At 36.8% G+C, this 11,708-nt stretch overlaps 2 protein-coding genes across 2 annotated transcripts; one reads left to right on the plus strand and one right to left on the minus strand.

The window, feature by feature from the left end:
- The first annotated feature begins 209 nt into the window (after window positions 1-209).
- On the plus strand, window positions 210-4,641 carry LOC144546003 (uncharacterized). Its single transcript, XM_078294554.1, has 7 exons — window positions 210-431; window positions 2,396-3,314; window positions 3,547-3,666; window positions 3,757-3,873; window positions 4,029-4,118; window positions 4,212-4,319; window positions 4,412-4,641. Exons 2-7 carry the CDS (start codon window positions 2,448-2,450, stop codon window positions 4,457-4,459), a joined length of 1,350 nt encoding a protein of 449 aa, XP_078150680.1. The 5' UTR covers window positions 210-431; window positions 2,396-2,447; the 3' UTR covers window positions 4,460-4,641.
- Window positions 4,642-5,134: 493 nt separating this feature from the next.
- Window positions 5,135-10,976, minus strand: IRX3 (Cellulose synthase family protein). The gene is made up of 13 exons (XM_078294555.1): window positions 10,775-10,976; window positions 10,494-10,689; window positions 10,166-10,386; window positions 9,972-10,068; window positions 9,654-9,771; window positions 8,864-9,130; window positions 8,413-8,758; window positions 7,875-8,138; window positions 7,530-7,742; window positions 7,192-7,396; window positions 6,744-6,943; window positions 6,283-6,636; window positions 5,135-5,880 (listed from the first exon to the last, which is right to left on the minus strand). Exons 1-13 carry the CDS (start codon window positions 10,847-10,849, stop codon window positions 5,293-5,295), a joined length of 3,144 nt encoding a protein of 1,047 aa, XP_078150681.1. The 5' UTR covers window positions 10,850-10,976; the 3' UTR covers window positions 5,135-5,292.
- Between the last annotated feature and the right edge of the window lie 732 nt (window positions 10,977-11,708).

The raw sequence follows: 11,708 nt of genomic DNA on the forward strand, positions 1-11,708 counted from the left end.
TAATTAAATAAACAATCAAGTTCTTCAAACTTGAAAAGTATTTTATCATAATTTTTTGATATTGTTGTATATACAAATTATATCTCAAAAATCAGTTATGTAACCGAATTTATTCTGTGTAAACAAATAGGTACATATAGCAATATAGTCCAATGTTTTTTAGAAATAAAAATTAATAGAAACCGTTGGTAACAAGTTTTGGAGGGAACTTCCCACTTTCCTTTCAATCCCATTTTTCCCAATTCAACACAATCAATCAAAATTCAAAAACCACCAAAAACCTCTTCAAATTCTCCAAATAAAGACTTCAACTTTGGCATCAAATTCTCTTCTTTTCTCTTCCTGGAGGCGCTCAGATCCCAAAGCATCAAAATTAGGGTTTGTGGTTTATTCATCCCGTACGAAATTGGAATCCTGGAGACACTTACAAGGTCAGATTTTGTCTCCCGATCTGTCTCTTTTCTTCTCAGTTTCTTTCCATGTAACTTCTATTTTATGCATATTTTATCAGTTCTCTTTGCACGATTTGTGCTCCAATTTTAATGCTGTCGTACGATTTATTCTTGATTCAATTTTGTATTTGTTAAATTGCCTCGGATACTGTCTCTCAGAAGGATTCAATTTTCAATCTGTAATTCCCTGTACTTGTTGTTTAATTTTTCTTTTACTTTTTACTGAGCCTATTAAATTTTACCAGTACAGAGATTAATCTGTATTATAATGATTACCAGTATTTTGTTCCTTGGATTTTTCTTGATTTAATCACGTGTTGGCAGGAAAAGAAAGACAAAACAATTATTTAATTAATCTTCAGAAAAATCCGAGAACTTTTTTAAGTTACCACTCTAAACTTTCAAAAAAAAATAGCGCACATATTCAGTTTGTGCATGTATAAGTATTGAATTTTTGCTAAAGCGGTGATAAGATTATAAGATTTGAAAGTTTAAGGTGGTAACTAAAAAATTTCAGCAGAAAAATCCATTGTATACAGTAAAAAAATAACACAGAACATGTTTCTGATTTTTTACTGTACTAGGTAATAATTAATTTATCATGTGCTTTCTGACTTTCTCCGTTGCTTCCTATAACATTGTTTAAAGTAATACTCTTGTTAAAAAAAGGTAAATAATTTAACACAGCAGTTGTGGCTTCGTGCAGTGCTAGAACTATTAAATCAAAACAGCACTGCATATGGTTCGTGCGCTGCAAAACCAAAACAGCTCTGTTAAAATATTTAGCAAAAAAATTATACCTACTACTCCTACAGGTGGATCGTTTTGACATTTATCAGAATCTCCGCCGCTTGATGTAATAAAATAATAATTGCATTTAGGCCCTCGTTATTTGTACTATTTAATAATTTCGGGCCACTTGTGTTGCACTTTTTTAGGGCTTATTAGGACCCATATTTGGTGCTAGAAAACAAAACTTTACTAATTAATGCATCTTAATTTGGTTCAGAATTCTCAATTAATTGCAAATTTACTTTTTCAAGCACATATTAAATGAGCTTTTAATGATTTCTTGTTAATCTTTGTTTGGAATTTAATGTTATCAAAAGAGTATCTTTGTGCTTAATAATTCCTTCAACAACCATATTGCCAAAAAAGAAAAAAAAATCATATGTGAACCCAATAACTATCTAAAAATCAGTGTTATAAATAACGGTATGTGTTCGTCGGATGGACATGGTACTGCCAAGTAATTAATCGGAAATAATCGACTGATTAATTAAAAAAACTGTGACGGTTTGATCACCGCTACACTATTAAAAATATATATATATATTATAGAAGAAAACCAATTTTTTTTTTTATCTCAATATAAAACAGCAGGTTAGAATATTTTGACTTGGGAACATTTTATTTACTGGTATGAGATTATCCCAAGGTGGAGCAGAGCAGCTGTAGGGGTTGTCTTTGGCCATTCCACAATGTTTTTTTATCCAAATTACCTTTTGTCAGTTAGTAACTTTTACTATTTTTTACTGTGGTCCTCTTATTCTCATTTAATGCCAGTTCTTTCCAGTGCTGATGCATGCCCCTCTTTTGTAACAGTCTCACCAAACCATGGCTCTCTCGTGAGAAGCTCTCTATGTGCCAGCAAAGAGCTCAGAGAAAACCTTCTCTTTTCCCTGTTCCTTCTTTCATTCTCTCTCTCTCTCTCTACAGTACTCTTCTTTCTTGCCCATTCTTTTTGTAATTTTGTTGTACCAATTTCCAACTGGCGGCTGTACTGAATTGTGAGAAACTCAAATTTATTTATTTTTATGTATTTCACCTCTAAAAATAGTGTTGGTATGTAAAAAGATTTCTTCTTTTAGCATTGTTTATGCAGTTTAATTTAGTTATCATTATATAAATTTTTCTAATTATGGGTCTTCTTTAAATGGTAGCTCTAAAGTTATACAAGAAGAAGCAATTGAGTTTCAAGTTTCAATCCCACCAATGGATTTCCCTGCAAGTGATTCTGCGGCAACTGCATTGCGGCACAAAACCGTGAAACCGGAGAATATTGCACGAGCACCTCTGCTCTTGTCAGAGAAGAACAGCGCTGCGATAGGTCCCGCAATGCGCAAGGCTACGGCTCGAGAAGTTTCTTCTAGATACAAATCCATCGGTGCAATTGTCCCGCAAACCACCACCCTGAAACGATATGCATCTCCCGTCACCGGTCGTAGCGGCAAAAACATTAACTCAGTGGGGCCCCCTCTTCCCAAGAGGGCCCAGTCGGCAGAGAGGAGGCGTCCTACACCACCTCCTTCCTCCCCTTCTTCTTCTTCTTCCTCATGTTCTTCTTCTTCTTCGGGTCCTGCAACACCTATTGGTGTCACAGATTTGGAGATGCGTACTGCTTCGGGCCATATGATGTGGCCTTCCATGCGTAGACTCTCTGCATCATTTCAAACAGAACCCATTTCAATCCCTACCAATAAAAATTCTTATTTGGACCAAAATAGAAAGAAGACACCTCTAAAAACCAGAAGCTCTGTTACTGAGCAGTTGGACAGGTGGCGTACTCCGGTTGGGGGAAAGCTATCAGATAAGCCGGTTTTGACTCGGCCTGGAAAAAATTCACCCTCTCAAATCCCTTCTACAAACAAAGGGTTCCGGAGCCCAGTACGTGCCAGGCCGACACCTGTACAGTCAGCACTAAGTGCCACGTCAGCAACGGCGAGACAAGGGAAGCAATTGAGAGGGAAACAGGTAGAGGATGCACACCAGTTGCGGTTGAATTACAACAAGATCTTGCAATGGCGGTTTGTAAATGCACGTGAGGTCGAGGTCTTATCAGCACAGAAAGAGATTGCTGAGGTAAGAAAACTTGTACTAATTTGGCATTAGTATCAATTTTCATGGACCATCTTGCAAAGGTACAATATGACCATGTGGAAATTTGGTGAACTTGGAATAATTCATGATACAAACATATTTTACTTGAATACTAGTAATATCTTATTTTTTTGTTAGATACAAGCAGTGGAAAATATTTTACTAATTAATCAACTATTTACAAGTATTTGTTCATTTAATTGACTTCAAGCAGGGAACTCTGTATGGTGTATGGAATAATTTATCAGGCTTGCGTGATTCGATTATTAACAAGAGGATGCATTTGCAACAGCTAATACAAGAAGAGAAACTACAAATTGTCTTGAATGACCAAGTAAATATATTTTACCAGAAAAGTAAAAATTAAAAATTTATCAAATCTGTAAGCACAACCTAACTATAAATGTTTTTTTTTGTGATCTAGATTGCTTACCTTGAGCAATGGGCTCTTTTAGAAAACGATCACTCGGCTTCTCTATCAGGATCTATTGATGCTCTTAAAGCGAGTACATTGCGTGTACCAGTCACAGCCGGTGCCAAGGTATGAAATTATTGCCAGATAAAATATCTATATTTTAAATTTGTTATGGTACTTATATTTACAAATATTAAACAGTCAAATCTCAAAAGAAGCTAATTGATGCCTATAAATAGGAACCTTGTAACAAAATTTGTTAACATTACTTGCTTGTGCAGGCAAATTTACATGATGTTAAAAATGCCATTAGTTCGGCCATTGATGTCATGCAATCAATGGGTTCATCGGTTTGTAGTTTGTTAGATAAGGTATAACATTATTATTTTTTCTTTCTTTTTGCGTCTATAAACCCAAATTTGCGGCACAAATTTGATTTTTGGTATGAAATTCATGTATGACAGGTAGAGGGTAGAGGATCTTTAGTTTCAGAACTTGGTACCGTAGCGGCACAAGAGAAGGCCATGTTAGAGGAATACCGAAACCACCTTTCCATAATAACCCAATTACAGGTACGCTTAGAAATCACAATCTTAGATTCTGGTACCAATTTTATATATATTCCAATTAGTTTATCTCATTTTTTTTTCGCTTCGTCTTGCAGATACAGGAATCGAGTCTAAGAACACAACTCATTCAATCGAGATCGTGATGTGGTTTCGAAGCTAACACTTAGGCATAGGAGGATATATAGAACTAAGATTCAGTAGGATTTTTGAGTTTTTTTGCACATTTATTTTTACCACATGTTAATGGCTCTTCATATTCTTTCCCAATGTAATTTTATTACTACTGACATGGAAAGAAGAAAATGGTAGCAATAGTTGAATGGAATATCTGATGTTGGTCGATAGAGATATATTGGTGATTTCAGTTTATCTCTGTTTTATTTTTCATCTTCTGGTAAATTTCCTTTTCAATATTGATGGGAGTTCATAATAAAAAAGAGGTAAAGGTATTGACAGAGCAGTTTCGCTTGATGCAGCGAACGAGTCATAGAAGTGCTGTTTGGGCTCTATTGTTCTGCATGAAGTAAAAACAGCTCTTTCAATATATTTACCCATCAAAAGTTCCAAAAAATCTGTAGGAACGGTTTTATTGCCTTTTAAAATGGTACAAGATTTATTTGAGAAAAAAATCTGATAAAAGATTTACTGAACTATCTGAATTTTAAATTTTTAATAAACTGATACTGGGGGAATATAGAATCTAACAGTTCTGAGTCCTGACATGTGAGCTGTTTGTTGTTTTAGGAGCAGCACCTTTTCTCATTTCCACATAGAAAATACCTAATGTATCATTAGTTAATATATCATAAAAAACCCTTAAACTACAACTTGGTTTCTTCAATTGAAACAGATCACACAAAACAAAGATGCATTGTTCCTTGCAATGTCTCACAAAAACTTACAGCATTTAACAAAGCTATATGAATCCTTCAAAAATCAACCATTTACTAGAACAAAATAATACAACATAAAAAAATCAACAGTTTATCCCACACTGCCTGACATCGGGTCCCTTCGCCTTCAAAACAAATGGGTCGATCCTGACCCACAACAAGGAAAATATCGAAGCAAGGAGAATCGACCAAATAATGACAATGGTCGGTGTGCGGTTTTGCCGTCCCATAAGTCCCTTGAGGAAAGGATAGAGATGCACAATCACCCAGAAGGAGAAAAACAATTTCCCGAAAAGCGGGCCCCACGATTGGTACCCGTTGTTTATCGCGTCTGATATACCGGCAACAACTCCGATAATGTTTATGATGAGAAGAGTAGTTGGGGGGATAAGAAGAGTGGTCCATTTGAAGGCATAGAGTTCGGCAAACTCATCATCTTCATCTCCGGTTGCCTTTGAGGTGACGGTAAAATTTGTGTCGATTCCGGCAAGGACCTTAAGAAGACCCTGGATAACCGCAAAAAGATGGGCCGAGACACCACCAATGACCCAGAATTGCTCATTACGCCACCACTCCTCAATGCTCACGCCACTCCATCGCAACTCCAAAATGCCGGTTGCAAAGATCGATATAAAGAGGGTGATGAAGAAGAGACTCGCGAATGTGCTTATCTGGATATGATAACCGCAGCCATGAAATGGTTCAGTTGACATTAGATTCATTTAATTTAATGGTGTCTGAATAGTTCAACGTGATCTCCATACAAAAATGTTTGTAGATCAAATTTGATATTTTAAAAAAAAAATTACAATTTTTTAGATAGGTAGGAAATCACTTGATTTGAAAATTCGAGACCATTCAAAAGCAGTGATTTTCCTACCAATCGAAAAATTAGTAATTTAAAAAAAAAAATGTAATTATATTTTCTTATAGAGATCATGTTGAATGGTTTAGATTGACTGTTTAAACTTTGGAAACGAAGATATTAGTCCATAGTACGGGCTAATCTGCGCTATGCATAGTTCCATAGCCTCACTCTTGATGGAAATTTGTATTCTGCAAGAGAAACTAACCGTAGGCATGATGAACTTTCCGGTGAGGAGACAAACAGCTGGCAAAGTACAATAGGCCAAGAGAGGAAGTGAGGTGAAGGGGTAGATTGTGGTGTTGACATATGAAAACCGCTCGAGCCACTTGAGTTGGCCTTCTTTGTACCCATACAAGAGAGGGCTGTGTCGGCTGAAGAAGATCTCAACTGACCCAAGGGCCCACCTCAGGACCTGGTTCAACCGATCTGACAAGTTGATCGGGGCTGAACCCTTAAATGCCGGTCTTTTCGGCATGCAGTAGATCGACCTCCATCCACGGCAGTGCATTTTGAACCCGGTCAAGATATCTTCTGTGATCGAACCGTATATCCAACCCAACTACATTTTTCAGATGATGAAATCAGGATAAATTTTTCCTTTTGATTATCTATCTGCAATTTTCATGCTTGATATATTTTCTTTTAGTTTTGTTTGTGAGATATTACCTCCATCCCCCATTCAGTTTTATCCTCGTAACCGCAACTTATGACATGAATAGCCTCTTTGAGGAGGGCAGCGGGGCTTGACGAGGGCGGGACCCCACCGTCCTCCATCATAGTTGAAGTAACAAATGCTGCCGACTGTCCGAATCTCTTCTCAAAGTTCATTTGTGACATCAACAACTCCTTGTCATCATTTTCCATTCCTAACAATATAATTAAGATTCAATCAAATTAAATTTTGTGGGATTTTAGTGTAATTCATTTTTCATGATCTCTTTATGAACTAAATTGATATTTCTGATTAGGCCAAGTTTAGCCAAAGCAATGCTCAATTAACTTCTCAATTGCCAATTGTACAGTTGTAAAATATAATGCTTTTCACTCCATTAAATTCCACTGTAAAAAAAGAATATTATTTCTTTCATATGTTAAGGATCAGCAAGTTAATTACCTCCGTCAACTACGCTTTGTGGGAGACCGTCTTTGGATAGCTTGTTCTTCTTCCGGCCGAAACAGGGGCAGCAGTCACATGTCACCATCTTTGGGCGTTTCGGGCCCTTTGGAGGCTTGTATCCATACAATGCCTGTCGTCTAAACACGCAACCCGTGCCGACATATACTGGGCCTTGGATGCCATCCAGGCCCTTCATATTAATCTACAACAATATAAATGCACCAAATTTGATTAAATCAGAGTACCAATTGGGACAAATACTGTACAGTTAATGCCAAATTGGTAATTGTCAATGCCAGTAGTGTTGATTTTAGTAATTGAGTAGTTTGGCTTACATCGAAAAAGACGGTGTTTCGGTTGGCATATCGATCATTGGTATCTATACCATCGAATCTCTGGGGAAATTGGACATAGCACACTTTGCGTCCGACTTGGGGATCCATTAAAAAGCACATTGCTTCTCTGACAGCCTTGCTGTTGTTTATGTAATGGTCACAATCCAAGTTGAGCATGAACGGCGCATTTGTGAGCACAGCCGAGACACGTATCTATACAACATACAGAAAAAAAAGCAGTGTCAGAATATAGTCCCCTAGACAGTATTTGTCTTGCTATACTTTTGAGATGCAATTTGAGCATCTTGAGCAGAGAATAGTATCAGAAAAGGAGCACATATATACCAGAGCATTCATAGCACCGGCCTTCTTGTGATGTTGGAATCCAGGGCGTTTCTCACGAGAAACGTAAACGAGGCGTGGGAGTTCATTGCCTTCTGTGTCGTGGCCCCCGCTGTGCCCCAGAAACACCTGGATCATGCCAGGATGGTCACGGGTGTTGTTACCGGGCCATGGCGTGCCGTCTTGCATGATCCATCCCTCCGCCGGTGCCTTCATGGCTTTGGCAACAAGCGCATTGATCCTCACCTTGAATTCTTCATATTCTCTCTAATCACATATAAAAAGTTGTTTCAGTATTAGTGTCTATTTAACAAGTGATATGGTGCTGTTTTCTGACAAATAACCATGTATGATTATCAGGGATATAAATTATGCAGTAATGAGTTTATTTTTATTTAGAAATTGTGCAACATATGTTATGAAATTAAGTTGAAAAGTGTATGATGTATACATTATGACATATCCATGTCTCTGTTTTTTGTAAAAATTTATAATATCTCATTTTGTAATAAATCTTCTAATAATTTGATTATATATATACCTTCATTGCGCGCCTCTCCTGAACAAAAGTTGGCTCAACCTTGTCCTTGAGATAATCCACTTTCCGAGTGAAGTAAAACTCGGGTGCTCTCGGCTCAATTTGGAACTTTTTGCAAAAAGGCACCCACTTTCTAGCGAATTCAGCGGATTCTGAGAGGGCTTCAAAAGTGAGCATCGATGCACCATCGTCTGACACGTAGCATGACACTTTGTCGACTGGGTAATCGACGGCCAGGATCGAGAGCACTGTGTTGGCAGTCACAAGAGGTGGCTCTTTTAGTGGATCCACAGTACTCACAAATATGTCTACTGATGAAAGCATGGAGGGTTCACCTTCCCTCTCATATCTGAAAATTAATAACAGAATGTTTTAGTATTCTGTACAAAAATTTAAACAAAATTAATATGATTTTTTTTCAACTGAAAAAGATTTGCTTGGAAAATAATAAAACCTTAGGGAGAGACGATCGAGATACGTTTCGCGTTCAATCGGGAACCACTTGGGGAACTGATCTAGAATCCATGAAACAGCAAACCAAATCTCACAAATGATAGAGGTAAGCCACAGGCCGATAGCATCATGTACCGGATGCATGATACGGTACCGGAGAAAGAACGCAAGGATCACAAGCCGTAACACAATAACCATGCGATACGGGTTAATCTTGCTCGAGGCTATGGATACTTTTCTTGACAATGGTTGTCTTGCCTCATCACTCCTGCATCCAAAATTTGTGTTATTTTAGAAAAATACATTAAAAGCACATAATTTCTTGCATGATCAAAATGAGAATTACAGTATAACTCTGTGGAATGATCAATTATGTGATAAAAAAAAGCCATCTCATACTTTCTCTGTTATCCAACCTTGTTGTATTAAAGTGATTTTGTTCTATCTATTATCTCTTCTTCAAAAAATCATTTGTCATTTTTCTCTATCTATTGTCTCTCCTTCAGAAAACCATTTTTCATTTTTAATTCTCTCCTTAAAAAATCATTTTTCATTTTATTTTTAAAACCCAGCAAAAATTGGTGTGGAAATTTTTAGAACTATGTATATGGACTAGTTATGACCTATCAAAATCAATACAGTGACATTTCACAAAATATGTGTCTATTTACAAGAAGTAAATATTGATAATTATTAAATTTTTTATTGAAATATTATTAAGATTTTCAATTTTACTTCACCGTGAATCAATCTCAACCGTAAAAAGAAACCGAAATTATATATATATTTACAATGGCATGTCGGGATCGACATCTTCCGGATCTGCACCGAGAAATCCTTGCTTTGATTTCCAGTCATCCATTCTTTCTTTCCATCCTCCTTCTTTCTTCTCATCCCAACTTATGCTCCCTTTCATATAACAATGTTTCTTAATTAGCAAGGTAATAAAAAGATAATGGACTTAATTAAGATACAATCTTTTTTTTTTTAAAATTCAAGAGTTATGTTTTTTATTGCACTTTGTGTTGTTAAAAACAAAGTGTGATGTACAAGTTTTAACCTAAAATCACATAAGAAGATTAAGTTCTTGAAGAAGAAAAGGTACTAACCGGCTTCCGAAACAGGATATGGATGGATCCGCTTGTGGAGGGAAGAGGATTGTTCTGCGAAGCTATGACCGTTAGACATCATAAGTTCGCCACTAACCTGAATTATGCAATCAATCGAAGTTACAGATTTATTACAATAAAAGCCGATGCTAATCTTCCAATGAAATTATTGGTGTCGAATATTTCTTACTAACCGGTATGGAGCGAGTACCGGTGATGATTGGCGGGAATTGAGGAGGGTTACTTTCAGTATCTTCCGGGCCCCGACCGTAACTCATTTTCCCATAAAGCATGGCCTCAGTAATATGCTGGTTATCATGCGTCTCCTGCTTGTTCTTATCATCATCCATGTTGAACTCGTGCTCCAAGTCGTCGATATCTTCCTCATCATCATCTCCCTCAACTCTCGGGCTCCCTTCAAATATTAAAAGAAATTTTCGTTAGTGATCAACCGATGATTTCAACTACCGTATATATTATAAAACAGCTTAGAGCAATGTGTAAAATGGAGAGACGCCATACCCTTGAGGCGCTTGTAACGGGTTCTGCACTGTGGGCAGAGTTGTGTTCCTTCCCTTCTCTCATACTCATAACATGGCCTACACACGGGAAACCCGCACTCGTTACACGCAATGAATAATTCGCCATCAACTGTCAATCCAACTCCATCACCGCATATTTCACAGACTTGACCACTCAATGACTTCACCGGCTTGGGCTGTACATATCAACAGAGGAGAAAAATAATGAACTATTTAAAATCAATAAAAACCAAAACAAAATAGCATTTGTTGAAATATTACCTCTTCATGGCCACGGATCAATACGAGTTCGTTTCGGTTGTGAGAACCGGCGACCAATCCTGCGCCAGCCTCCATTTCCGATCAACAAAACAAGTACAAACCAGTTTGAAATTGGGTTTGTTAGTTGTGTGTGAATGTGATGAATGAAGCTTGCTTCTTCTGGGGCTTTTCCTAGGGTTATATGTAGAAAGGAAGGCTCTATGGTTTTTGGTCTTATTCATGTACCTAATATATGTTTGTTGAATTGGTGATGGAGGAGGTTGGGGTCAGGTGTTGAGTCTATGTTGCCACAAAGCTAAGCGACCTCTCTTCACTCAACCCATCTGTACATTCCTTTTCCCGCGCTATTTTCAAACACACCTCTTTCAAAATTAGGTACAAAATTTCCCTCATAAGGGGCACCTCACCTTTCTCTTTTCTTTTTAAACTTTTTTTTTAACTATTATAATATTATTATTTTCATTTGACCGATTTTTATTATCATTTATACAAAAAAATGACATTATTTGGATGAAATGTCCTATTCTTATTCTAGCATAGATACATTTTTCAGGAAGCGTTCTCTACGTTTGGATGACACAGGAATAACGCCAACTTAGGAATAGCTTTTATTTCTAGCGAGCTATTCTCACTATTTCACATTTGGGTGAAAAAAACATTATTCTCAACACAAGGAATAACTCGGATTAGCTGCTATTCCGTTATTCCTATGAAATGTTAGGTTAGCGGCTATTCTGAATTTTAGGTTAGCGAGATATTCCGAGCTATTCTTTGTTTCATCCAAATGTACTCACTAAAACAGATGTTTTATTTTTTTAACATCAATGTTTGAGATAAACTTTTCCTCAGAAAATGTTTTACTGCACTATTTTACTAACATAATAATTTGTAAGAATAACATATGTTACTACTGTACAAATTAACAATATCATTC

Source organism: Carex rostrata, chromosome 28 (genome assembly GCF_964058835.1).
Source record: "Carex rostrata chromosome 28, lpCarRost1.2, whole genome shotgun sequence".
Taxonomy (NCBI): domain Eukaryota; kingdom Viridiplantae; phylum Streptophyta; class Magnoliopsida; order Poales; family Cyperaceae; genus Carex; species Carex rostrata.

Coding starts and splice junctions, on each gene's coding strand:
- LOC144546003 (XM_078294554.1), top strand. CDS start 2,448: ATGGATTTCCCTGCAAGTGATTCTGCGGCAACTGCATTGCGGCACAAA. Junction 3,315..3,546: donor CACAGAAAGAGATTGCTGAG/GTAAGAAAACTT, acceptor GACTTCAAGCAG/GGAACTCTGTATGGTGTATG. Junction 4,320..4,411: donor CCATAATAACCCAATTACAG/GTACGCTTAGAA, acceptor TTCGTCTTGCAG/ATACAGGAATCGAGTCTAAG.
- IRX3 (XM_078294555.1), bottom strand. CDS start 10,849: ATGGAGGCTGGCGCAGGATTGGTCGCCGGTTCTCACAACCGAAACGAA. Junction 7,743..7,874: donor CCGGTGCTATGAATGCTCTG/GTATATATGTGC, acceptor TATGTTGTATAG/ATACGTGTCTCGGCTGTGCT. Junction 6,944..7,191: donor ACAAAGCGTAGTTGACGGAG/GTAATTAACTTG, acceptor TTATATTGTTAG/GAATGGAAAATGATGACAAG.